The following is a 27,938-nucleotide window of genomic DNA, read 5'->3' as shown; positions in this document are numbered from 1 at the left end:
CTTACAATTTTATTCATAATTCATTCCTCTCAGGTTTATATTTCAAGCTCGAACCTTGGAAAAAATCCTTCTTTGCTCACTTGTTATTCATGAATTTAGGAGGCATGAACAACAATAAACAGAGAAGAAAGGTGCTGGACTAAAAAAGATTTAATTTTCTGAGTACCGTATTAAAACTATGGGACGCAATGAAAGTATAAATCTTACTAACTGCAGTTAGTATTTCTCAGCATTTGTTAGCTCTCTCAGTTCATGAATGTTAGTTTAAAGTTAAGAACAAACAAAACCACAATTCACTTCATTGCAAAATTCCATATAGACAAATGAAGTTATGTAGATGATCCCTATTGCATCTTTTTAATCATTAGATCTTTGTAACTACATCAGTGTTTTATTTATGAAGCAAATTACTACAGCAGTGAACAGCAATCCTCTTTGTTTTGATTGGAAAATTTGTCTTTCAACCATTAAATGGGTGTTAGCCCATCAAGTTCTGTATATACCCGAATGTCCCGTGCCATTACTAGGAAGAGATGTATTGAGTCAATAAAATGCAGAAATTACATATGAAAAACAAAAAAATCCCAGTTCACTTTCCTGAAGAAAAGACCTTGGGGGCCCAAGTCTTTGTGTTACAGAATCCTGAAACTTAAAGAGAAACACCACAGGAAGTGAACACCACAGTCACCCCGCTGCTATGGGCCACTGGAATTCCAGGATGAGCACGGTCACTGGCTCCTGCCCCATTCCTTACCACAGGCAGGGAAATACACCTTGACTGAGGGTGGACCTGAGGGGAGGGGGACTGACCTGAGGGGAAGGGAAGTGACCTGAGGGGAAGGGAAGTGACCTGAGGGGAAGGGGGGCTGACCTGAGGGGAAGGGGGGCTGACCTGAGGGGAAGGGGGGCTGACCTGAGGGGAAGGGGGGCTGACCTGAGGGGAAGGGGGGCTGACCTGAGGGGAATGGGGGCTGACCTGAGGGGGCCCTAGCCCCTGCTCCTCTGCCTGCCACTCTCCCTTCACGTTGCGACAGGTAGTCCATAAGCACTGAGCCTATTTGTTGGGGTTCATTTAAAATCATTTCATGTCAGTGTTCACTTATCCTTCCTTCCAACACACACATTTTTTTTCAGGTAGTAGGTTTTCCAGCCTCTTTTGCTAACTCCCGTGATTTTTTTCTCCCCTTTGGTTCCCCAAGACAAAGTTCTGCTTTTGTGTGTTCTGTCCTAACAGTCTGGATAGGATTTCATAGCTTTGAGTGAGAGTTAGACCTAGTCAGACCCAACACTTCTGGAAAACACGTTGAAAACTTAATAAATCAAGTAAGGTAACCATAAAAAATAAATAAAATTTCAAATCAAACAAAGTATCCATATCTGCATTGGGTGAACACAATCTGTAGTACATCCCAGTCTTGCCTGTGATCACCCAGGTAAGGAAATTGGTTGATTCACATCAGGGTTTTATGCATCTCATGTACCTGGATTTCATTCCCACAGAAGGTAAGTCAAAAATTCCTAACTGTTGAGTGGCTAAATCTAACCCCAGCATGGCATCAGGGCACGGACACACCAGACACAGGACCTTGGACATAACCCTGTGTCCACCAGTAGAGATGTCATCATGTTTTCTTAAATAATTTAGACTAAACGAGGCCAAAGGAAATTTTCAAAACAAACTCTTTAACGAAATTTCACATTGCTGCAATAACTAACTTGAAACAGTTCAGAAATAAAACTCCTCCCCTGTGGTTATGGCCTGCGTGACCCCCCCCTGCAGGGGCCCCCAGGCACGGCTGTGACAATTTTATCACTTGCAGCAAGGGAGTCACCTCTCAGCAGACAGATAAAGGGAACATACACAGCATCCTGCACAAGGACGAATTCTTTCCCACGTTACAGCTTCTCCCTGGCAGCAAAATTTTCTTTGAGCAGGTGTCCACCTCTCCCTCCTCGCCATTTCTTCCGAAGGTCTCCGCACCTACAAGCACATTCCAATATTCTGACTCTCCATTTGCCTTCAGCTATCAAAAGTAAATCCAGTAATTAGTCATTTCTATTTTCAGTTGCTTTACTGATTTATTTACTTTTAATAGAAGCACCGAACAGAGTTAATACACTTCACATTTGTACATTATTATTTAATCAAGCTTGTCAGAACTATATTGAATCCATAAGATACAATTCTATACAAACAGTAAATAATATTATTTCAAGGGACAACTCTTTAAAAACATTCTGCTGACAAGGCACTAATTCCCCCTACTAGAGAAAGCATGCAATATGAAATTAGCAGTTTAGAAGCTTAAATTGCAAAATTATTCATATCACCGTAAGTGTAAGAAATGAAACAGCAATGCCTGAAGTTCCTAAACTCATCCTGAGTTCTTCTTGGGATCCACACATGGACACAAATCTCAAGATCTCCATTGCTCTAGGTTTGTTTCTTCAAACTATCTTTTGGAATTTTCACTGGGAATATCTTTCTTGAGTAGGAAATGTAGCCTATAAAGGAGAGAATAACCAAAGATTAAAAAAGATTAATCATGAAGATCACAAGGTTCTCAGACAATTCAACAAAAGCACATTGTCACTGTGTTTCTTTGCATGCAGCCCATCAGTGACAGAAATCAGCAACAATATAGACCTATAAAAATCAAACTTCTAACTGTGAGTGCTAACATTGTATACCACAGATTTCTCCACAAGTAAAATTCTAACAGTAGGTGTGTAATTGGTAAATATTCCAATATTGTATAACAATGTATATGTAGAAGCTTCATTTGGAAAAGGGGGCTATTTATCTGAAAGACCCAAGGTACATTGATTCTACAGGACAATCAAAGTTGTATTTATTCTCTCTATTACTGAGTTTTACCTTTCCTTCATTCAAGGTCTTGCAATTCAAAATGCATATGTTTGATTTCCAATGTATAAAGAATTGAAAAGGTTTACTGCTACAATCTATCATTGAGGCTTAATGGGAATTAAACGTAGAGTGGTCTTTTGCCCAGGATAATTGCAATCTGTCAATACTACAATTAGATTTAATGTTTAGGCACAAATGTGACTAAGCCAACCACTGACCAACAGGGAGACTTTCTGATGAAGGGGTTTTTTTTCATAACTGACCACTATCTCACTTAAACTTTCTAAAGCTTCTGCTAATCTGGAGGTACTAAACACAAGGTGCACCTGCTGGTGTTACCCATTATCACAATGGGGAAAGAATCTCTCAAAGTGGAAAACGTGATGCAATGAAAAATAAATTTTAGAAAGTCATGTATTTTAAGATTTGAAGCATACAGAAGTGAAGTAAATCAGGGCCTCCAAACCCACACAGGGATCTGTGCTCAGAAAGGAGACCAAAGCCAAGCAATACAGAACGGGAGCCAGAAGCATATTTTATTTTTGTACAGGTGGATGATATGTCCCTCTTTATTTATGGTGTTGCAGATGCCTTGTGAAAGCCAAGCCTAATTAATAAACCTACCATGACGGCATTTTTGGTAAAGATTAGCATTTTCACATGATATTTAGTATAGCTGTATTTTGAAAGCATATCTGCTTACCTTCTTTCTGTTTTCACAAAAATGTAGTAAATGTATGTATAAAACACACAAGCTGCAAGAAGGAAAATGGTACATTCATTTTGTTTAAAAGCCAGTAAATCTGGTAAAAATGTATTAAGGAAAAAGGATCTAATCTAGTAGTGCATACATGCCTAAATTTACTAGGATTATTTATTTAAAAATAAGAATGCAACTAAACATTTGGCTGCATTGACACCACCAACAACATTCAGTTATATAATTTGATAATCTTGTAACACTGAGTCAGTAATTTCATTAAAATGAAATTCTAGTGGTGCTAGACTACATCAGCTGTTCTAATACAATAATTGGTGTTGGGGTCATTAATTCATTCACATCCTTCAAGGGAGATGTAAAATTTACTCTTGAATATTCCAAGTTCCACATAAGCACAAAGTTCTGTTCTACTTGTTAGCTTGGGCAGAATCTAATCTATTTTTTCTGTTGCAAGCACCATAGATTTCTAACAGGAATAAATGTTGAAACTATTGAATTGGTAAAGCTGATAGAGAATGATTAAATAAAAGGCCACAGACCAAATGGGTGAGAAGGGATACAACAAGCATCACAAAATTAACATTGCACTTAAGGGGTCAAGAAAGACAAGAAACATGAAGGATCAAAGCGCTTGGGGCTTCATATTTCTAAAGAAAACATTTGTGCATTTTTTCTACTGGTTGGTTAATCTGTCCATATCCTACTAAAGATTTTTCAGTATCTGTCCTCTTTACTTGTAGAAATTAAAAACATGAAAAAAATATAGGCAATTCTATCCCAGCACCATTATTTTATATAACAGTCCTAAACCAGATTTTTATCTCTGTTATCTATTACAGTGTTAAGTTCTTGCTAGTTTTAAGGGAGTAAGAAATAAAACTTTTAGGATCCCTTTGGGAGATAAATTCACTTTCAAAATACACTTACCCATTGAGAAATTTTATTTCTTATCGTGTCCATTTTGGATCAGTTAAGTCTTCATTAAATGCCCATGAGATACACTAAAGCTTTTTTTTTTTAGTGTTTACTTCACATTTCTTACTGCCATGAAGCAAAATTCTAAGCATTGATGGCTTTAATTTAGTTTGCATTTCCAAAGCAAGTGCATTATAATTTTATGAAAACTTTCTAAATCCCACAATCCTTCATGAAGGCTGTCAGCTGTAATTTATATTTCCATTTAAAAACAGGTGCCATAGGTTCAAAAATGCAAAAATTCTGGAACAATACATTCAAAAAGCAATGTCACATGCACGAATTCTGATAATTAACTAATCCTCTGACAGTATAACTGCATACAAATTAGCAATGTTTATGCATACACATGATTAACTTTAACCTATGGCATGCCGAATGCTTTAGTTAGGCTTTTAGCCTAATATCTAATTACCTTCAGGGCTGCCTAATGGCTACAGGACAGTACTCCTGGAAAATTTCCCACACCATTCTGAAATAGGTACGCTGACGTGCCCACTGGGAACAAGGATCTTCCTCTTCAGTGTCTAGGAAAGGACCCACGCAGATTGGGAAGCTCTATCCTACCCAAGCTGCCTCAGGCTCTTAAAGGTCTTAAAGTATCTCAGACTTTAAGGTCTTCAAAAATAGGATTATGTACAGCAGACAGTATGCTTTATTAATTAAACGCCTGTACATGCAGAGGCTCTCCAGCACTTGGCAACAGACATTATTCCGGTTCAGAAATCTCAGCGTTTTACTTTAGGCTTGTATGTCTGGGGTTTAGGGTCTTTTTTAGACACTGTTGAGTTTCCCTAGCTCAGTATCCAGGGCTGAAGGCTGCAAGCCCTTTTGGATCGCTGCTCATCTTCAAAAATTGATGTATCAAAGTACTCAGAGCCGCACCTTTTGCACGAGGTACCTGCAAGACGTACTGTGAGCTCTTTACTTGCAGCCTGCACAAAGAACACTGGAGGTCACTCCAGAGTTGCTCAACTAACAACTTTTTCCAAAGAGAGACAGACACCAATTTTTTTTCAACATTCGGTTGCACGTAGCTGGTTAAACATAACACCCTGTGTGCCTTCTACACAGTCAACTCTCACTATTCATTATTTTACTGAAATTGCACGCTTATCCCGAGTCCTAGACTAATATAAATGCAAAATAAAGGCAACTACCATTTAAAGAAAAAAAAACAGATTTCTTAGTTCTGCTATGAAACAAAGGCTCCTAAATTCAAACCACAGAAGTCAGACATTGCTGTGAGGAAGCAGCGTGTGTGTGTGGGAGCACAGGGGTGACCTGCCGTGCTGTCCCCAGTGGTCCCCCCCCGGGGGCACAGACAGGCAGCCCTGGCTCTCTCTTGCTTTCAAGTAAATAAATCCTTTGTTAATGAGACCGCACTGCCATTTATTATGGCTGTATCTTATTTGGTTTTTCTGTATTTTGCATGGTTCCAGAATATAACTGTCTTTTCAGCATCATTTTCAGTAGATTCAAAACATGTCTCGACAAGGAGAGCAAATCCAAAAAAACCTCCAAAACACAAGCCCATAGTTTAGTAGTGATGCTAATTAACAAAGGAATTGTGCTATTATAGTTTCAGGCAGCTGTTAGAATGTAAGTCAAACAGCAAGAGACTTCTGGTGAGGTGAATATCTGTGTGGGACAGACGTTAATGACACCACTCCCGTTGATTTTGCTTGCTCTCAAACCCACGTAAAATAGTAAAAACCATAATGATTCTTCATTTTCTCTTGAACATTAAGCAGCTCAAAACCGCTCTGTAGAAAAGTACCAATCTCCATATTTTCTCAGCTTACAGAAGAATTGTCCTAACAACAACAAAAAAAAGCTATAACAAATTCTTCACTAAAAAATGTATTTAACATTTCAATCAAGAAATGGAGTGTTTAAAAAAGACTTTCCTTTCAAAAAGTAAAAAGGAAAACGTGGTCTAGAGTTCTCAGAGAAGTAAGTACTACTTAGTGCTACTTCACTAGAATTAAAAGCAAAAATTGGTTCTGTAGCCTAAAACAAGAGTATTTTAAGTTAGACTTTAAGGACACTTTAAATGTAGGACTCCCAGTAATAGAATGGATTCCCCTCCCAGGTTCCTTCAATGAAAATAACAAAACAAGGCATCTGGGAAAGCAGGAAAAGCATATTTTATGTTTCATATAGATAAGGAGAATTTTTCCCTCTTAGCAACTGTCCTTAATAAGTGGGCAAAATTCAAGACGTAGAGCATTTGAAAGTTTTCTGTTAATCTTTTCTGAGTAAAATAACTTTGTGCAAATAACCTAAAAGACTCAGGTGGTAACATTCCAAATATTGCATGGACCTCCAGGTTATTAAACAACTTTAAGTGTCAAAAGGCATTCATTAAAAAAAAAAAAGAACCAACCCAAAAAAACAAGAGCTGTGGTTCAATCCCTTCAGGAAGTGTTAGAACAAATACCCTTACTGGAAGGGCTCTTACCAAAACTGAACTTCGGTGTGGTTTTATAATTTGGTTTCCTTTTGCTTTGAATAGTGAAAATGCTCTTGCATTGCCTAAGATCTTCCTAAAAAAATTACCTGCACACAGATTTCAGAAGTCTGTATTCTGTAAAGAAAATTAATCTTGCAGCATATCCATCAGTGTAGAAGGAAACAACTGCTCCTTGTCCTCAAGTAAATAAAATAAATAAATAAATAAATAAAAGCAGCAACAGCTTTGTACTAGAAGCCCCAACAAGTCTTTTCTGGCACTGAGACATGACAAATACTTGTTTTCCCAATAGCAAACATGATCTGACAGTCTCCACTTCTTTAAGAAGTTCCCATCAGCTATAATACACTGTACTGAAGGCACTACTTTTTTTCACTCTTTTAAATTCTTTTAAACTACGGATACATCTTGTGCTTTCTAATATCTGCCTGTTCTCTACATTACCCAGGTCAAGTTTCCAGAGAAAAGTCCTAAAAGACTGTTTTCATGAGCCTATTTTAAGATCTTTACTAATTCAGCAATATTTTTGGTACTAAGGCAAAGATTTATCACGAGTGCTTCTTGATCAATAATTCATACCAAAAAAAATAAAATAGAAGTAGGGAAGCACAGTTATCAATATCACTCCAGCTACTCATAAAAAAAAAAAAAAAGTATTAACAAGAGCTCTGACTATAGGAGAGAACATGAGGTAAAATTATTATTTTTACCCACTGCAGCACAGGTACAAAGTCAAGTTAGATTTCCATTGCACTACTGCTGGCACAATTAACTGTTGCTAGGGTAAAAAAAATATATCTACAGTTAATTAAATTACATATAAAAGCCATATGATAGAGACATTTTGTAATAACTGAAAGAAACAGCAAAAACGGGAAAAAATTAACGTCACTGCGGGAGCTGACGCAATGCCTTATCGTTACTGTATTTTGTCACAGTTCCTGGCTGCCCTCTCTCTACCACGTTCGGGTGCGCACACTTAACTCGCGGGAGCGGACACAGCCTTTACGTTCCAGGCTGGAACGCTCCAAAGCGCACGCAGCTGTTCGTGTTCCCAGCGCGGCCCCTGCGCCCTGAGTCCGCCATGGCGGCGGCTCCCCTCAGAGAGGGGGGCGGGCCCGCACCGCCCATTGGCTCCGCAGGGCTGGGGGCGTGGCCTCCCGCGACGGAACGCCCTATAAGGAGGCAGCCGAGCCCAGCTGTCGCTAGCAGCAGCGATGGCCGAGTGGTTAAGGCGTTGGACTTGAAATCCAATGGGGTCTCCCCGCGCAGGTTCGAACCCTGCTCGCTGCGGTCGGTGATGTTCACCTTTTACCTTCCCGCCGTGCCCTTTTATTTCTTATAACACACAAGTTTTACTCCTCACGTCTTCTCTCGCTGCTAAACCTCCGCAGCACAATGAGAGATTACCCGGTATTTCACGGGATTGGCAAGACTGAAGGGACCGCTGTGCATCATCTGGTCCAACCTCCCTGCACCCAGCACAGAACTGTGTCCAGACAGTTCTGGGATATCCCGAGTGAGGGAGACCCCGCACCCTCTCTGGGCAACCTATTCCAGTGCTCGGTCACTGCAGAGGAACAAAGTTCTTCCCCGTGCTCAGGTGGAACATCCTGGGCATCGTTTCTGCCCGTTGCCTCTCGTCCTATTGCTTGGCACCACCAAGAACAGCCTGGCTCCATCCTCTTGGCACCTCCTCTTTAGATATTTAGACACATTAAGGAGATCCTCTCTCACTCCTCTCCTCTCCTCTCGAGGCTGAACAGGCCCAGCTCCCTCAGCCTTTCCTCACAGGAGAGATGCTCCAGTCCCTTAATCGTTTTTGTTGCACCTATAATATTTATCCTATTGCAGCTCATTAGGCCAGGCCTACACACTCCTCCCCTACTTCTGACAACAAATAACAGCAATAGGTCCCAGGGCAAGTTTCTGGCATTGCATCTGAAGCACCTGTGATAAGAGCACTTGGTGGAGGTGAGAGAAGGGCACATGGGGATCAGTGTTCTTTTAACAGCTCACTGTCCAGGCTCTGGGGACAGGACAGGCAGTGTCCAAGTGCAAAGCTCAGGATTAATCCAATGCCTTACACAAAAACATTGTACTGACCTGCCCAAAGGACTGTTGTCCTGCCCCCATGTCCAACAGCTGATATAAAACAAATAAAACCCTGCCAGCAGCAGGCTACTCCGTATGGAATGCATTTGCTCCATGGAATCTTCAATTTCGTGAAGGAAGCTGGTCCGATTCCTCCTAGGCCTCCACGGAGGGGGTCCTAGATCATCTTTGCCAGCCCTTTATGACCTTCTGCACATGCATGACATGCACACATACACATGCAAAATCTGGCAATGACGGGGAAAAAAGCCCCACGGAAGTTATTTCGCAACTAAGAACCAAGAAAAACAAAAGAAGGCCCCCTCAATCCCCTCCTTCTGACTGGCTTAAACTGACTTGCACCACTCAGATGCGTTAGTCTCCTCCTCTGTGTGGCTCCTGCATTAGTGAAGGGCTGAAAAATTCACCGAGTCACGTAAGAAAAGGCTGGAAATAAGGAAAAGACCATTTTCACAGAGGTTAAAATAGGCCAGAGCAGGAACGACCACTTTTCACTCCTCTCTCTCTCTTAAAGAGAAAAAAACCCAACACAAACACACATGCAAACCCATTTATTCTAGGATCGTGTTTTGTTAATGCAACTTAATTTAATCAAAAAATAGAGACGGAGGAAGAAAAGGAAACAGTGATTTATTCCTGCTCAGAACAAAATAAAAGAGGGAACAAACAAACAATTGTTTAAGCTGGCAGCAAAATACGAACATTTCAAAAAGCTCCCTAACCAGGCTTTCCAAGGATTTCAGCTTTTGGTGTTTGTTCCTGTTAGGGCACATGTAAGTTAGAAGGTACACTTTAAAGGGAATTTTAAACTGCTAAATAACTGACAATGGGACTGTGTAATATATGACCATAATATAAGGCATTTCTCTTAAGTTCACAGAGGTGAAAGTACGTGCCAGTGGATACTGGAATTGCACATCTTATCTCAGACATTGCAGAGGAGGCAGTTTTTAAATTCAATACCAACTTATATATCCTTTGCCAAGGTGCAGTACATGTGCTACTTTCTCCTTAGCATATTTATATTCTCACAGCAGCTTAAAATTTTGTGTTAAGAACAGTACAACATGTTAGTCACTCTGCAAAATATCAAAATTTTGAGGGAGTGTGCACATTTCAGATAACTTTAAAAAAACTACCCTATTTTCCACATATAAGGCCTGATTTTGTTTAATCAGCCAAGAATTTAAATTATTTTTTTTCCTTTATAATTTGAAGATTCTTCCCACCTCTGTAATCTCAAACAGAAGAGAGAAACACTATGTTGTGTAACGCAGTTTGGGGGGGCTTTCCAAATTAATAAAGAGATAGTATTAAAAGACTCAAATTCCTAAACAGTGGCCAAGCTAATCCTTCTTTTCCACTGTATCATTGAAGAAGTTGACAGGTTTTTTTCTGACCAGTTTCAGGGTCTTATTTCCAAAAGACATGTTTCATTGTTTTCATAAATCTGAAGACAAAGCACCAACCCAAATAAACATTTGTTAGGAAGTTTACTTCAGGATGTCCTTTTCACTGGACCTTGCTGGGGCTGGAAATATCAAATGACTGACACCAAAATATGTCGTTATTTTAAATTTTATATTGAAAAACAAGAGGCCAGTCTGTCAGAAAAACAACAAAACTCTGCTCAGTGTAAGGAAGTATTTGCATTCAGTGAACCTTTTCAACTTGAAAGAGATTTTCCCCCAAACTTTGCAGCTGAAAAAAGAGCAGCAGCAAATACCCAAGTTCTTTCCCACTCTCACCCATCAGCGAGGGTTATGAAAATGTTCCCATCAAGGCACTAAAGGGGAAGAATCATATGGTTTTAATTGCAGTTATTTTTTGTAATTACAGAAGAAAATAAGTAAGGACTGCCAAGCAGCCTACTAAAGCTCCAGACACAGCACCAGCGTCCTGGGCTCAGGACCTCAAGTAGCAGAAGACACCAAAGGCACCCAGACCCAATGAGCTGCAACAGTCTCTTACTCCTCTGGGCCCTTCTGCTCATTCTCCTGCCCACCACCCACCCAGAGCCATCATTCACACAAAGTCTGTGAGGAAGAGGAGGAGCTGACAGTCCTCTCTCCACCCAGCGAGAATCTGGGGGCTCCATTGAAGTGAATGACCAGCTCTGACAATCCTAACAAAGTCGTTTCTGTAAGGACTGACGCCCAAGAGTCAAACTGCATCTCCCTAGAAAAGCTGTCTGCCTTTGGTGCCAAGAGTCCTTGCCAAGAGTCCTTCTGTATTTTAAGAGAAGCACTTTTGACAAAGCAGCAGGCAAATCATTTCGTCCAAAGCACTGAGTACCACAACACATATCAGAGCTGGAAACCTTCTGAACTTTGGCAAAAAACTTCATTTTCTGGAAGTAGCCCCTCTCCCTTACTGCTCCACCAGAAGAAGGGAGAAAGAGCAAACCAGTGTGAAGTTGGAACAGAGGAAAGAAAAATCATTTTTTCCAGCATCCATCACCTGTGACAGGTTAGAATATCCATCAGAGACTGAAACATTTAAAAGCTCCAAGTTTATCCTGTGTACCACCGTAATAACTCAGACACAAACCCTTCAAAGCTGGGACAAACAGAGCACCTGAAGAGTCTCATCTTCATTAACACGAGAAGGAGACGAGACTAAACACAGTGAAGGTGAAAGCACAAACAGACCCAGTGCCTGCCATCATGGGGAGGCTTGGCAACTCCTGGAACAGCAGGAGGAGTGTGTACACTGGGCTGCCACAAAAATACCCAGCATGAACTAACTGATAAATGTCTCCCCATCTGACAGTGACAGAGCCTGACAACTTACTGAGGTGCTTTATCTTTAGCTGTGTAATTTCATCAGCTTTACAACAGCCTCACTGCTTACACTTTCATATCCTGAAATGAGAGATGAGCCTGCTGGGAAGGTAAGATAGCAATGTTCATGCTCAGGAAATTAAAGCTACCCAGTATCTATTTCAATCATCATCAGCATACTTGCTTCTGCTATAAAACTTATAAACTACTTTTTTTTTTTTTTTAAATCTCATTTAAAGACAAAAAGAACATTCAGGAAACAACCTTACCTATCATTCAGCATTACTCAGCCTGAGATTTTAAGTCATATACTGTCTGTATTCATCATCCAAACTTTAATTCTTACATTGCTACTTGGGAAATGTTGGCAAAACAACCTAGCAAATACTCACAAAACAATAAGTTTGTCAAGAACTAGAACATTCTCGGTCTTATATATTCCGCATTTGCACAACAAGTACGACAGCAGTAAATAAAATTATAATAATCTTACATAATTCAAGGGTCCCCCCCAGCTGCTCAGTTACACTGTAAACAACTGGCTAAATAGTTGCTTAATTTCTGATCTTACAAATACAGTCTCAAACACAGCATTCAACAACATGCCCCATTCTCTGTATTTTATTGTCATCATCCACCTGCACCCCCATCTGCTATCTCATAACTTCCACATTGAAGCTTTTCAGCCCTCACAAGTGCAGTAATGGCCAAGCTTTATTAACACTTCTGACTGGACTCCAGAGGAGCTGGGCTCACCTCTCAGTTTATTCTCATACCAAGTCATTCAGAGCTGTAGCATTCCAGCACGGTAATGCTCAGTTGTGATGGAAGCACACACCAAGTCAGACCTCTCAGGTACCCAGAGCATTCAGAGCCCTTTGTTACCCACCTAAACAACTCACAAGAAGTGCTAAAAAAGAAAATGAGACCTTACCATCACTTGTAGAGAACTGCCCTCTTCCTCCAGCTTGAGACTCAAGGGCCCTAATCTAACATGTGGTGTCTGGGTTTGTCGCTGTTGTTCCCCACCCCCACAACCAACCTCTTGCAGCTGTTTCCACTTTGTAAAGCAAGTTAAATTCTCTGTGTGCCACTGAAAACCAGGTACACCTGACCACTGGCTCATTATCACATCCTCTCAGAGCCTGAGATCCACCTCACAACTCCCGACCCAGTCAAAATTTAAGCATGTGGAGTGTGTAACGTGCTCAGCACTGCCCAGGCCGAGGCACCACACTGTAGATAAAAATGTCATGGGGAATATTTGCTGGGTCTTTTCATGCTACTAGCAGAAAAACTTCTAAAAAAAAAAAAAAAAAGGCAAAGAAGCAGCTTACCCTCGGAGGGTGGACCCTGAGTCATCTAACACTGACTAATTTGTCAGGTGTTTATTTCTTTACTTTCTTACATGATGAAGAACTAGGCTGCCCACTTATTCCAGCTAACTATTGTTACTGGCCAACAGGTCAGCTCCCACCTGTTTTTTGGGGGGAAAAAAAGCAAAAAGCTGCACAAGGTCCTCTGGCCTTCCAGTATCCCTGGGTTTGCTCTGCTAGGAATAGGTTAATTCAACTCTAGTTGAGAAATACAGAACCATTTCAAGTTTAACACACAGAGAAACAGAAAAAGAAAAAAGGCTGTATTGATGGTATTGGTGTTCTGGAGCACCAGTTATAACCTGCCCTCTTCAGAGGGCAAATACAAATTACAGTACTGATCTCTAGCAGGCACATTGCAAAACACAAGTTTTGCCATCAACTTTCACTAGGCTAAGAGTCTTCCAAATATCTGCAATTATTCATCCAGAACAAACACCCAAAGGTTCTTTGCCAAAACAAACCGTGCAACAATTGGCTAATCACGACATCAGTTTTAATGACACCAACAATGAGCCTGCTGTTCAAAGGTCTATTGTGTACTCACTTCTCAAGAGAAACCAGCTCATTAAGTGCTAAATCATCCATCCAACTACCCCCTTTCACTTTTACTGGCAAGCGAAATGGTGAGAGGAGAATCTGAGCTGCCACCTGATTCGAAGTGCTCCAGCTGGCTGCATTCCCATTTTTTTGTTAGAGGGAAAATTGTTCCCTATTACTGTATATCCTTCAAATGAACCAGAGTTTCTTCTATTACTACTGTTTGACACTGTTTACAATCCCTCTTTATAATACGGACTGAAAGTCTTTCTTGAGCAAATACCTTTGTATGAAGTAAAGCAGCACATGCACTAAAAAAAAAGACTGATTACATTTACCAGATATTAGAGAATTATTAATCTCATCTCTAAAATGTTTCCAGCTGCAAAATATGCAAGGAGAAGCTCAGTAGGTCAATCAGCACATCAGCCCTGCATGAGGGAGACAGACATCATCATAGCATTGTTTCCATGGTGGCAGAACACTGTACTTTTCAGGTTATACTTCCCAGTGAGATGCCCAAGATGCATAACTTAAGATCTCTTAAGCTTTCACTCACTTGAGGGTACAAATAATAAGAAATTCTAAAGGGATCTCTGTGGTGGGTGAAAGATTTAATTAAAAAGATGAAAGCAACCCCTTTTCTCTATGCAGGCAGTTTTATTTGCTGCTGATGGAATTATCTGCCTACACAAAACCACAAAGTCTGACATATTAGCCAGATTTGCAAAGAAGAAAGCAAATACAAAATAAATAAACAACTATGTAGAATTTGAGAAGCTGCCCAAAATATCAAAAACCTAGCATGTGAGATTTTGTACACATTAGTGCTGACTTCTCTGATTCTTCATTCCTACCATACAAAATCCTGATAAAACCATGTCTACCCCCACCTGAGCAGGGTGGGGAAATTGCTGTGAAGCCAAAGGACAATGCTGGCACACATAACAAGGAGGATCAGTTGTCCACCAATAAATCTTAATTAAAAAACATTGCTACCTGGACAAGTAAAGTTTTGGAACTGCCTTCCAAAATAAATAGCTGGTGCAAATAGCTGTACTCGTTAGGGTAGAAATTAAGAGATATTTTAGGAGTGTTTGATCTATCACAGTGACCTTCTTGGATAATAAGAGCCTTCTTTTTTCATCTCTATCATAAGATCACAATTCTCCAACAAGTTAAGTTTGTGACTGCCTGCATTATAAATCACTGCAGTGCGTACAATGCCATGGAGAAGTGAACCAGAGCACAGAGTTCAGAAATAAGCACAGTTTTGTTTACAGTTCATTGTCAAAGAGCTTTAGGATGGTCATCTCTGAACAGAATGATACCCTGAAGTCCAACACTGGCTTTTGGTTCTACTGAGAGTATGTTCTTTATAACATCGCAGCACTCAGAGAAATATTAACCACTACACAGTATTTCAGAATACAAGAAACAATATATAAGATACTAGATAACTTCACAAAATCATTTCATGTTAATACTGAAAAGGCTTTGCTTGTTAAACAAAAAGACCTCCACCTGCAATGCTCACAGCACGTGTGTTAAACCAGTATTTAGACATTGATTGGAACAACATTCACGTTACAAGGAGTGAATACAAAACACAAATAACTTATAACTGCTGACAAACAAAAATACTGCACTGTCGAACACGTGATCTCATGCTCTGGTATATTTTGCATTTTAGATCTCATAGTTTCTGAATTTCCTCAGCAGGTCTGATGGAGCATCACCTGACCAGCGGAAACGCAAGTGCCAGTAATTTCCCTCTGAAAATCCTAAGAAAAAGAGAAAGGCAAGTAAGTTATTACAAATTAAGTAAAAAATTAAGTTGTCTGAAATAATACTTGATAGTCTTCCCCCCAAAAAAGTAAACAAAAAATTGGTCACTTCCAGTGCTCCTGACCAGCAGGGTCAGGATTCTTGACACGTTTAAACAAGAACTCAAATACCAAACTTCAAAGTATAGATCAGCTGGGAAGAGTCCAAAAGAGAACAGCAAGAACAACAGCAGTCTACAAAAGAGGATTCACAAAAGTAAACTGAACCAATTGCATTGGCTTAATCTAAAGAAGGAGAGACAGATGGTGACATGATAAATCTGCCCATTAATACTAAAATGTGATTTTCTTATATCAGGAAAATGAAACCTATTAGCAGAATTAGTGTTAAAATCTCTTTTGCAGGCTGAAAGAGCTATGTTGAGTTGTCGTCTGTAATTTGTACAGACCAGCAGACAGGAACTGAAAATATCACAGTTTAAAAGTGGAATCCAATGTAGCAATTTTTCCTGAATCAAAACGAAAGCATTATCAATATTCTAACATTAAGTATAAACACTGAAGTACATACAGACCCTCTCAAATAAATATATTATAATATCAACATTTATTAATGTAAATATATGCCTACTGGATAAATTAAGTAGGTGCTTGATGGGTTTGATATTTTTCCCATTCAAATATCTGGAAATTAAATTAAAACTTAAAAAAAAAAAACAACAACAACCCTGAGAAAGAAGATGCCTGCAAAGAAAATTCACCATTACAAGAAACAGGATGATTTTTTCTTTACTTCAAAATTTTACTGTTCTACAAGGGATATAGTGATGATTTAATTACCAAAAAATGGGCAAATAGTGTAAAGTATAGAACATAATTTTTCAATATCAAGTTTTCAGTCAGGCCTGACATACATTTGTTTGTATAATTTTCTCATCTATTTTCTGCATTCCACAAGTGGTTGGGATTGCTATCCTCACAGCTGAACTTAATTTCCTGTTTGATCAAATTGGGAAAAAAAAATTACAGGACTTTGTTTAATAATAGTTCTCTGATAATATAAACCTAAGATTCTGAAACTCCTGAAGGATCAGGCAGAACAGAGGGTGGCTGTTGTGGTAAGTAAACTTTGATCAGGCACACTGACCTAAACAACAGACAGAAGTACTGACTGGGTAGGTGACACTTTTGAAGTACACATTTATTCTGGTTGCATGCACTTTTTTAAACCTATTTGAATACAAAAGAAGCCTTCAAGTCTCAAATTTTAGACCTCATTAACTCATCAGATGCAAACTGCTCAAAAGGAATAAATACTGGATAGAAAACAAAACCTAAATATTTTACTCAATAGTTTTAAAAGTTATTTTTTTAAAAAGTCACTGAAAACAACAGCCTTTTTTTAAATTTTTCCTTTTCATATAGCAGCAAAACTAAACTTTCCATTTTGGTAAAAGCTTTTTTTTTTCTTCTTCCTCTCCAGTTTTCTGGCTTTACTAGAAAACAAGTAAGGAAACATGGGGTAAGGAAGAAGAAAGGTCTGAAAACTTCGGAATAAACAATAAAAAGCATAAACCCCAAAACCAAAACTCCAACCCAAAATCATGAAAAAAACCCTACCAGTTAAACATATTACTCTGAAGGAGAATTGCTCATGATTAAAAGCCCCCATTTCAGGCCAATCCCTGGAAACTGCAATTTTCTGTAACTGCTGTTTTCACTTACTTGGGGAGTCTGGATTCTTTGAAGACTGTGGTTTCACATCAGGAATTGCAACATCATCTTGTTCTCTGTTCCCTCCCAACAATCCGTCTTCATTGTTTTCCGTCTGTTGGGTCCAAATCTCATTAGTTATGTTGGTATTACTGAAGTCAGGGGCCTCCAGCATTTGGTCCTTCTTACTTTGGACAGCCCAGTGCATTGACTAAAGGAATAAATAACAAGTAACTAATTCCTGTGCTGTAAAAAAGAAGTAATGAACTTTTCTTTCTTATATGGTTGTAATTAATGGTTAAACAAAGCACATATTAAGAGAAGCTTGCAGGTGAATGGACAGGGGAAAGCATGGTTACATGTCACAGCATTGGAGAGGACAGTTTATGTCACATGGGGATGAAGAACAAATGCATCAGATAATTCTAAGGACCTTTCTTCCAGTTTCTTCTGCCAGGAATTCAGACATAAAATTTTTAAGAGGGCTTGAGTGACTTCAGAAATGTTCTTCTTCAAAGCTGAACTGAACTCAGTTACATGGCATGCTAACAGCAAACACTGAAGCTCAGGCATAAAGCTTTAGTTGAAGAGGCTCAAACTTCTCTCCTAAGCAGAACTGAGGTGGGCAGAATTGACCAAGGAAACTTCTATTCACCTGTCTTAAAATATGACTATATAGACTTGTAACTATCACTCACTCTAATAAGGCAGAAAAAAAAAATCAAATATTATGGAATTAAGATCTGTTAGGAACACACTAGCAAAATTATGAGGGAAAACAACCCTCAGAACATCTGCCTCTGTCACAAGTCATCCCACTAGCCCAGCAGAGTCCCTCCAAAGCCCTGTGTGAAGCCCAGGGTTTAAAGGAACCTATCTTCTGGATTTTTCAATGAGCTCTTTCTTTAATCAGATAGCATGAAAACCTATCTGATAAGCAATATACCAAAAGAGAAAATATTATAAAAAGGTCCCAGCTTTAATCTAACTTTGAAAAGAAATAAAAGTTTCCCACAAAAACAAGGCATGCTGAAGCATTTGGAAACAGCCCTCAAGTTACTTAAACTTCCTGTGCTTAGTGTGCTTAGTATGGCCAGTCTTCGCGAGCGAAGATTTGGGAAAGGTCTTTACCCTTCGAGCCTGCGCAGTGGATTTTTTAGGTGAGACACAGTGTGCACTGAACTGAGCCCACCCTTTAATCCTAAGGTTCAACTGCTGGGGCCGAGCGAAGCTCGGATGGTGGCAGCGAGCTCCTCAGGACGTGGGTTTGTTTAGTGACCTTCTCTTAGATGGATGGCCTTACAGGGCTGACGAGCTCCATCTGCCCGGAGGGGTTCCCTGACCGGGAATCGAATCTGGGCCGCAGCAGTGAGAGCACCGCATCCTGACCACTAGACCACCAGGGGGCCCCCTAAACCTCCTGTAACACACACACAAAAGCAGCAACTTGATAAATTCACTCTAAAACTACTGGCCTAACACCCTTCTGTGAACGGGCTTCTATAGCCCTGCAATTTTTCCTGCACATCCACAGGGAAGGAATCACTCCGTGCTATTCCCATCCCCGAACCCCACCACTGCTGGAACTTGTCCCCTCACTTGCTGCACCCTTTTGTCTGGCCCAGCCCTACCTTCCCTTCCTGCTGAAGGCCCAACTTAGACAGCACCAACCGTTTTCACGGAGCTGCTCAGGGCCTCCCACTGCTGGAAGGGGATGGTGATGTGGCTTCGTCGCCAGTAATCGTAGCGCGCCCGGCTCTCTTCGTTAGTGAGAATCTCCTTAGCTTGCTGCAGCTTCTGGAAACTCTCCACTAGAACACAAACCAAAAGGATGCTAAAGCCTGTATTTGTTTGCAAAGCACTGAATTCAGATGCCAACAACAGCCCAGAGCAAACAGAACAGAGGAGGCAGAAGGAGAAGCCAGTCAACGAGGGATGTGGTTGTTCTGCTCCCAGCTTGCACAGCTGTAGCTGGTGCTGGGAACACCTTTGGTGGACAGCTGATACCCTTTCAAATGAGGAATAAAATGCTGCTTAGTCTATTGGCTTCAAAAGCTTCTAAATTTAAGCTGAGAGAACCTTATAGAGTACACAGGCAAAAGGCACAAGTCAGCCCTTGCAGACAACCTGAAAAAGGGAAATTAGAGCAACACTCTTTAGAAGGAACACACTTGGATCTACAGAAGCAAGGATGTCAGAGAAAGGTATACCACCAGGAAAACATGAAAAGGGGAAAAACAGACAAGCAGACATTGACAAGCAAGAAGAATAATCTAAAGACAGTTCAAATTAATTAACTTGTGCATTTTGTTAGGTGTGCCCTCTCTATATATGCTAAAATGTCATCCTGAATACCAGACTGTATGAATGAGAGCTCTCCTTCTTCCCTACAGGGTCATTTCTCATGAAACGGTTACTAAGGATGCAGCTGCATGTTACTATTTGTAGAAGGGTTATAAAGATTTAGACCTTATCTATGACTCACCTATTTACAGTGATCTATTATTCATTTATTCCAGTCTACAAATTAGAGAGATTTCTTTTGAAATACACTATGCCCAAACACTAACCAAAATTGGTAACTACAAATCAAACAAGAGACAACAGGTTGAGGGGCCACTTCTATTAGGTTTCCTTATAGTGTTACTAGTTTTCAACAAAGAAAAGGTCTACTTTAATTACTCTTTATTGAGCTTGAAGCCAATGAAATAAAAAATATTAACTTTTACCAGTAGCATAAAAAGGTATTTAAAGTAAATACAGCATATTCAGTTAAATAGAGCATAAAACACTTCTTCTTGACAAACAAAGCTGGTTTGATATTTGGCATTTGGCCTCTCTTTTTTGAGCTACTTAGTTTCAATTGATTAGGAGGGAGAGATATGACACAGACCAGGGGTACACAGATAGAACAGGACACTGGAATAATCTCATTTCCCTGCTGCAGTAGCCAGAATTTTCTGCAGGCAAAGTTGATTTCATTGGTACTTGTGCTACCATTTTTGAATAAATATTAGTGATCAGGTTACTGTTCATAGGTGGTAGATGTCTGTCAAACAGCAAATCTCAGGGGGTCTCAAAGTCAAAAATGCCACCTACTTTACTTTTTAAACACCCACAGCCCCCTCCTCTCCTGTGAACTCACTAAGGAAAGGAAAGCCCTGCTTTATAGTTTATAGTTAAACTAATAGGAAGAATCCAAAGAAAAAGTTCCGTGTGTTATTTAAAATGAGAAGCATATTAAATTATTCAACAACCAAATTTTGGTGGGGGATCAAAATCACGATCAGAATATAAGAATATAAACTCCTCAGACGTGGGTGAGCACTGACCAGACCTGTCTGTGGTTATGAATGGGTAAGACTGGATCCAAATAACTCAGGTGCTGCTTAGTCCTCACAGCTCAGGTCCCTGCTCTTGGGGGAAAAACAAGCCATGGGGAAAAAAAAAAATCCTAAAAAACAAAAAAATTCAACATGTGTCTTCCTGCACTATCACCTAGATGTGTGCAAGTCTTAGAAAAGAATATTAAAAGCTTACTATTTAAGTAGAATATGCTCAGTACACATGATGATTAAAATATATTGAGGGGAAGGAACATTTAACAAAGTTTTAAGGTTGAATTTAGTATCTTGGACATGTTAATTGTTTTTAAACAGGATATAATACATACCTGCTTTGGGGTTTCCAGGATGCTTGTCAGGATGACATTCAAGGGCTTTAATCTTATATTCTGCAAGAATTTGTTCAACCTAAAGAGAATATTGAGATTTAAAGTAGTTAAATAGGTAGACACAGAAAAGGTTTTCAAATTTGATTTTTGAAAGGGGCTGGGAAAATTAACTAAGAATGCTGAAAGATTTTGTCCTATTCATTTTTACAACCTTTAGTACAAGCACAGTAGGTAACAACAACCATCTGCCAGTGACACTGCTTACTTAATTTCATTTTCCATGCACTCAGTCTTCTTTTTATGAAGCTCAGTCATCCAATACGGCAAGTTGGCTCTAAGAAAAATGTGTAAAGGCATTTGACCACCCAGGCAAAATGCCTCACTTCAGCTGCTCTTTACTTTGTTTAATCAACTCTAACTCCTTCTGTACTTCTGAAGATCAAATTGTGGGATTAGGTGGCTTTCTCCATATCCTCTTCATAGGAAATTCAGCCAGCACCACGTGGCTTTTCCATCTTGGATACCCCGTTGCTAGATAAATAACCAGCAGTTCACATTCTTTCTGTCAAGTTAATTTTTTGTGCAAAAGGGTTGGCTTGGAATAGATTTATAATCAATATTAGCACATTTATTAGTGAATTACAAGTTCCCACACAGTTAGTAGTACCATAAAGTATCACAACCACTGGAAAAACAAAGACATAACAACAGTTAACAAAATACAAGAAACCACTGGAGTGGACATCAGCTTAGATTTTCAAATGTTTAGTGCTTTTCCAAGTATCTTTCTGCTTATTGTAATTTAGAAGCCAAAACTTCTTTATATCCTTCCAGCACAGCTTAAGCTTTCACAACAATTCACCCTGAGGTATCAATTAGTTACTATTCTTTCCCATACAAGAAAGGCTGTTTATATAAATTCCTCATCCTTCAAACCATGAGAGCTACATACAATTTAAATTACTTATTTCAAAATTAAGGCTCATAACAATTTTCCTTTAGAATAAAATCACAGTTCACTCAACTAGCTGGCCAAATTTTGTTGGCATATGCTGGGAAAAAATGTGGTCTATGGTGGTATCTTAAGAATTCTACATTTTCCCTCTTCTCAGTGGCTTCTTCTGGAGGAGCAGATGTAATGGTGTATTTCCAGTCAGTGCAACACTTAAGAACACATATATGCTACAGAGAACTTGATGAAGCTGGTTACTGTATAGCCAGCTACCATCTCAAAAGTTACTTAAAGGGGAACTTCGAAGTTAAAATCTGGACAGTAGCTACAAATACTTGACTGCATGTACAAAGGAGCGTGGCTGCAAAACACTTGTAATGCTCCAAATTTCTGTTAGACCTTAGCAGTGCTGTGCAGCATCCTGAGGGGAGCTGATCCCAGGGCTCAGTCAGCCTGTGACCTCACCATGGCAAAAACAAGGCAGCAACATCTGCTGCTTCTCTCAACAAACAGTACTTGACAGCTTGTTCTTCAGGGCCCACTAGCATTTATTCCAGCTTTTTAATTTCATTTTAAGCAACTTGAAAAATTGTTATCAGATGTACTTGAACTGCTCGTTAATTGCTAAGATCTTAAGGAACTGGTGTGAGGTAGAAAATGAGAAACAGCATCTGCGAAACAAGCCTGCACGGAGACCTGAGCACTGCCCTCTGCTGGGATCCCTTCTGGGAGTTTCCTCAGGAAAAGCTTTACATTTCCTTCTGAGACACAACGAAGATGTCTCCTCTTGATCTTTACACTTGACCACTAGGACAGGCAAGAGATTAAATTTAGTGGGAAAATTCAGCTTTTACCCCCACTGAATACATCTCTCATTACAGCAGAGTAATCAAAGCTCCTTTTCCAAAACAGATAGACAATTCCAGTTAATATAACAGTTAGATCTTAAAAAAAAAAAAAAATAGCATACCAGACTTTCAAAAAAATGTTATACAGACACCTTTAGAATGAAGCTACATTTAGAATGTTTTAGCTACAAATCACTCAACAATTGCTTACCTAGATGTCTCATTATAAAGAACATATCTGCTACCGAAATAAATTAGTAAAGCTGGTATTTTAATGTCATTAAAAATAGCACTTAAAACCAGTAATATGATGGACAAAAAAGAGATATTGTTTTTGTTTTTCCTCTGAACCAATGAATTCGGTTTAAAAAACGTGAAATATGTACAGGGCCTGAGAAACTCAGCAGCGTTATCAGTGCCCTATAGCTATATAAACATTCACCGTATTAGCAGCATATAAATAGCTTCTTTTCATTTTTCAAAACCGGTAACATATTCCAAAATATTATTTGGATGCTGTCACATGTATGCAGTTGGCTTGTGATTCGTAACCATACCACTCGTTGATCTACACTAATAAATAAACCATTATTTCGGCTGTATCCGTAGCACACTCCTGTTCTGCAGGGTACTTTTAACCTCATTCTGGGCTCTTCACGTCGGTGCACACATCAGAAAACCGAGCTTTCCAAGGGAGACGCTACAAGTGGCAAGAAAGAAGGTTCACCAGGCATTTCAGACAGTCCTGCCCGCAAATCCCCCGCGGACAGCCGAGCACATCCAAACTGTGATTAACCGGGGGGGCGAGGGAAGGTTCTTACCGTCGACAGCTCGTCGCATCCCAGCAAGTTGTAGTAATCCTCCAAATCCTCCGCGCTGCAGTTCAGAATCGCATCCATCGGCACTACTCCCGCGGGCTTTTTCCAGCCGGCACAGAGGCTGTAGAACACAATATCAATTCAGAGCTCCCACAGGACTTTAAATCAGCCCAGGGCAACAGGCAGCTCCCCCGCCGCTCTCCAGCTCTCTCCGGCGCTTTGGAGCGCTGGCAGCTGACACGCAGGGATCACAGGAGTTCTCGGCTGCCATTGGTGCCTGCAGGATGCCAACCCTCCCGCACAACCCTGCTCCCAGCAATGCTCCCTGGGATTTGTAGTTGCCAGAGTCACTTCAACGCTAAACTGAGGATCCCGCCCAGCCCAGAGTTCTGGGCACTGACCGAATCCTGGCCGAGATTCCGCTCACGCCAGTCCCTGCGTGACAACTGCAAACCGTGCACAGGCTTAAAGGCTTCCCTGCCCCTGAGCCTACTCAAATACATCTGCTGCTCGATTTTTAATTGCAACTTTTGCCACAGTTTTTGGCAAGGGGATTAAATGGGTAATTATAGAAAAGAGTAAGGAATACATCCAAAACAATGATTATAGGGTACTGACCTTGCCAAAGTCTGTCAGTCACCTCAACAAAAATGGGGCAATCGACTCTCCAAGGCTTCCTCGGGTACATACACACCACTCCTCAAAACCAAATAGCTCCTGTGTATCAGTCATGTATCTGACAAAATTAAAACTATCCAAAGGCATTATACTATTATCAAATTAAACAGGGACTCTTCCTCATGCTAAATTACTTTCAAATTGTGTATTGAAGGTCTGTACTGCGTGCAAACATGTTCCTTGTAAAACTCATTTTACACTGAAGTGAAACACCTTTAATTTTGAACCATGATTAGTGACCAAGGCCTCAGCCCAGCAAAGACTACAGACACAACTGGTGTCTTCCATGATCTGTTATTTCAGAAGATTACTTCCCAGGTGTAATACCAACCACGTGCTGAAGCGTTTCCTCCGGAGTCTCAGGAACTCTGTTTATACTTTTCCCATCCCTGCAGGGGCTTTGTAATCCAAGATGCTTCATGTCATTAAATATTGCTGATTGTTTAAACTAATACTTAAAACAGATGCCTTCAGTAGGTACACAATTCTAGATGCAGTGACTTTGCAGGGCAGTCTGCGCAGAACAGATCCCCAGGGTGTGACCAAGGCTGGGACAGGTATGTGTGAATCAATGAAGGACCCAGTGGCCATTCAGAGCTGTTTATGAATAACAAATATATAATTTTTCCATTTACACGTGCTTTACTTTATTATCTACATTATTACTGTTCCGCAATGACATTTATTATTAGTCTTCCACTGCTTTCTCTTCAAGGTAGTATTGTCTCAAGTTTTCTAGTTTTACTGGATGTTCAGATAGCTTACTGAGATTACAAACTATATAAAGTACATGAAAACAAGCAATAATATTAAAAGACAAAGCACAAGCCTCGATGAAACCATTTAAATCTGTTAGAAAATTCTACCATTATATTTCTCTGAGTGAAAAAATGACAGAAATGCTTTTTCAACTTGAAGTGGAAGAATTAGCAGTTACAAATCTGTCTTCACCCATTAAATTAAATTCATAACTTAATAATAAATCAGAAAAGTATAGAAAATAAATTAAAGCCTTTCAGCAAGAGAATATGTAAATATTTAAATAGAATGTACTTTGGGGAGGACAAAAAACAAACAGCTGTCCCTCCTCCCAACAGCATTCCTGACATCCCTTTCTTTTCCAAGTATTCCTTGCATATTTGCCAAAGGTGAAAGGGAAGGCTCTTTAACCCTTTTCCAGTCCAGCTTTCAGGGGCTATTTTTGTGGAGCTGCAGGCCCAAGAGCTGGATTCCAGTGACAAATCCCCAAGACTTGGAAGTTGCTCATTCCCGGGGAATGTGCTCGCTGAAGCCCTGGTCCCATCTGTACTCACCTGCTGAGGCCCAACAAAAAAGGGCTTTGATCCAAACTGCAGCAGTGCCCACAGCTGTGCCCCTGCCCCCTGGGCACCCCCAGGCCTTGGGGCACAAAGGGCCTGAAGGTTTGTGTACAGAGGACACAAAACACTGACACCGAATATCAACTCAGCCTTCTACTGCTCCTCCTGACTTCACTGGGGCAACTCCCACAGCACCATCAAAAAGGAGAACAAGAGAACCTGTACGTAATACACAGGAAAAAACCCCAAAGATTAGCCCCAGGACATAAAGTTTATTTGAAATGGAATCACAGCACAGGACATGGCACATATTATTGCCTGCACACGCTGTGGTTAGTGTTGCTCAGGAGGTACAAACAGTTCTGGAAGTGAGGAAATCTTGTATTTGTTCTCTGTACCCAACCACCAACAAACCACACCTATTCAGTCCTAGCACAGACCAACAGTTTTGCTCGTTTAGAGCCAAGTGCGAAACTAAATTCTGGTTCAGTATAACAGGACGTTTACCAACACCTTGTAAAAGTCAAAAATGGCCCTTTAAACAAAGCAGCAAGATCTGGAAATCTATTTGAATTTATTCCTCTAAATACACCAGATCTCCCAGGACCACTTCTTCTCAACTGACTTCAGTGCTTTTGCTTCCTCAGGGCAGAGTGCACATTTACAAGTTCAAGGCACAACATAACTCATTTGAGTTTTGCATTTCATGCTCCATCCCTGTCCCCACACAAGCTCAGAGAAGCAGAAATAAAAGAGGACCCAAGCACTGCCAAACAGACTTCCCAAACTAAGGGTAACTACTGCAACACCATTATTACTGTGATAAATGTCTGCAATATCAGAGGCAGGTTTAGGATCCTCAAGTCACTCCCTCACCAATACCTTCAGATGCTATATCTACATCACTTACAGATTTTCTTCCTTAGAACGCAGTCTTCACATAAATAACCACCAAAACAAGAACATTAAAGCCCCACCTCTCCTTTATATGCTGACAAAACCACCTTGCATGTGCTTCTTAAGAAATCTGATTCTTGCCTCAGCTTCAGTAAGGAAGAAGAATGCTTGCATATAAATTTGAACAGAATAATAAAAACTATCTGATTCACATCTGGTTTCTCAGCAGCTGGTTTTGAGACAGTGTGGAAAATGGCAGGTACGTATTTTTCAGGGTTGTTAATACCTGAAAGAACCACACAAAAAAAAATAATTCCCTCCCCTACAAATACATAGACCACGCATAAAGTCAGTTATCTATAAAATAATCCCTTTCAAAGCCAAAACCCATGTGAGAACAATCTCAAGCCAAATCTTTTAAAAGCTGTCAGCTATCAAGGCCTGAAAGGAGGAAATTCTACCTGTGTAATCTGGGTCTTGTCACTAAACCTAGGGATTCCATTGTACTAAATTCACTAAAACTCTTCTGCAAACAGCTTGTGATGTTGAGCAGCAACATTAAAAAAACTTAAATTTGTAGCCGAGTTGCCTTTAGCCCAGACCCAGGGGCAGAAAGCAGCGCTACAGCACGGAAAGCCCAGGCGCGGTACCTCCGTGTTTGCCACGCGGGGACGGCCCCGCTTCGGCATCACGGTACGGCACCAAGGACCGCCCCTGCAAATCACAGAACGAAAGAGATCGCTAGAAAACCAGCGGGCACCACAGAGACCAGCACCCCTCCAGGGCACGTGGGAACGAATGAACTTGGGGCTGCTATTAGAGCAAGTCCAGGAGCCGTTGTTCAGACAGGCTGACCCCACAGAAGGCTCCTGCAGCTCGGGAGCACCGCGGTACAAAATCCCAGAAGACAGGGGGCTAAGGTGTTATCCCAGAGGACAGGGGCTAAGGTGTTATCCCAGAGGACAAGGGGCTAAGGTGCTATCCCAGAGGACAAGGGGCTAAGGTGCTATCCCAGAGGACAAGGGGCTAAGGTGCTATCCCAGAGGACAAGGGGCTAAGGTGTTATCCCAGAGGACAAGGGGCTAAGGTGTTGTGTTATCCCAGAAGACAAGGGGCAGTACCTTCGAGCATGCCGACCGTGAGCCCGAGGTGCCGGCGCACACCGTCCCCGGGCAGGCACACGGCACGGACGGCAGGGAGAAGCAGGGGAAGGCAGGGCAGGGGGAGGCAGGCGACGGCAGGGAGAGGCAGGGGTAGGTAGGGGGAGGCAGGGACAGGCAGGGAACAGCAAGGGACGGCAGAGGGAAGCAGGGAACGGCAGAGGGCAGCCGGAGCGGCCCCGCGCCGAGCCGTCCTTGGGCGGCCCCTCAGGGCCGCGGTGACAGGAGCGCCTGTGGG

General features: G+C 40.7%; 2 protein-coding genes and 1 non-coding gene across 9 annotated transcripts in view; 1 reads left to right on the top strand and 2 right to left on the bottom strand.

Moving 5' to 3' along the window:
* CTNNA3 (catenin alpha 3) overlaps positions 1-8,098 on the bottom strand; it is a 396,734-nt gene extending 388,636 nt beyond the window's left edge. The window contains exons 1-4 of one of the 5 annotated variants that reach the window (XM_039386770.1): positions 7,752-8,098; positions 3,573-7,218; positions 2,332-2,505; positions 1,862-2,024 (exon numbers count right to left, since the gene is read on the bottom strand). The gene's annotated coding sequence lies outside the window, so the exon portion shown is untranslated. Of the gene's footprint in view, positions 1-1,861; positions 2,025-2,331; positions 2,506-3,572; positions 7,670-7,751 lie in introns of those variants that run through there. The other 4 variants (XM_039386771.1, XM_039386772.1, XM_039386769.1 and 1 more) reach the window with 4 other exon arrangements.
* A 154-nt stretch (positions 8,099-8,252) lies between these two features.
* On the top strand, positions 8,253-8,334 carry TRNAS-UGA. Its single transcript has one exon. It is a non-coding gene; the product is annotated as a tRNA-Ser (tRNA).
* Positions 8,335-9,766: 1,432 nt separating this feature from the next.
* On the bottom strand, positions 9,767-27,921 carry DNAJC12 (DnaJ heat shock protein family (Hsp40) member C12). 3 transcript variants are annotated; one of them, XM_027750564.2, is made up of 6 exons: positions 27,662-27,921; positions 23,650-23,767; positions 21,029-21,107; positions 19,027-19,166; positions 17,368-17,566; positions 9,767-15,639 (listed from the first exon to the last, which is right to left on the bottom strand). In XM_027750564.2, exons 2-6 carry the CDS (start codon positions 23,725-23,727, stop codon positions 15,545-15,547), a joined length of 591 nt encoding a protein of 196 aa, XP_027606365.1. In that variant the 5' UTR covers positions 23,728-23,767; positions 27,662-27,921; the 3' UTR covers positions 9,767-15,544. The 3 variants fall into 3 exon arrangements, with proteins under 3 accessions (XP_027606365.1, XP_039242710.1, XP_027606366.1); XM_039386776.1 differs by lacking the exon at positions 27,662-27,921 and having other exon boundaries at positions 17,368-17,470; XM_027750565.2 differs by lacking the exons at positions 9,767-15,639; positions 27,662-27,921 and having other exon boundaries at positions 17,481-17,566; positions 18,987-19,166.
* Positions 27,922-27,938: the final 17 nt, after the last annotated feature.

This window comes from Pipra filicauda, unplaced genomic scaffold, assembly GCF_003945595.2.
Source record: "Pipra filicauda isolate LSUMZ 115617 unplaced genomic scaffold, ASM394559v2 scaffold4_size7858003_pilon, whole genome shotgun sequence".
Lineage (NCBI taxonomy): Eukaryota > Metazoa > Chordata > Aves > Passeriformes > Pipridae > Pipra > Pipra filicauda.
Note: the sequence above shows the minus strand (reverse complement) of the source record. Positions and strands in the feature narration are given on the sequence as shown.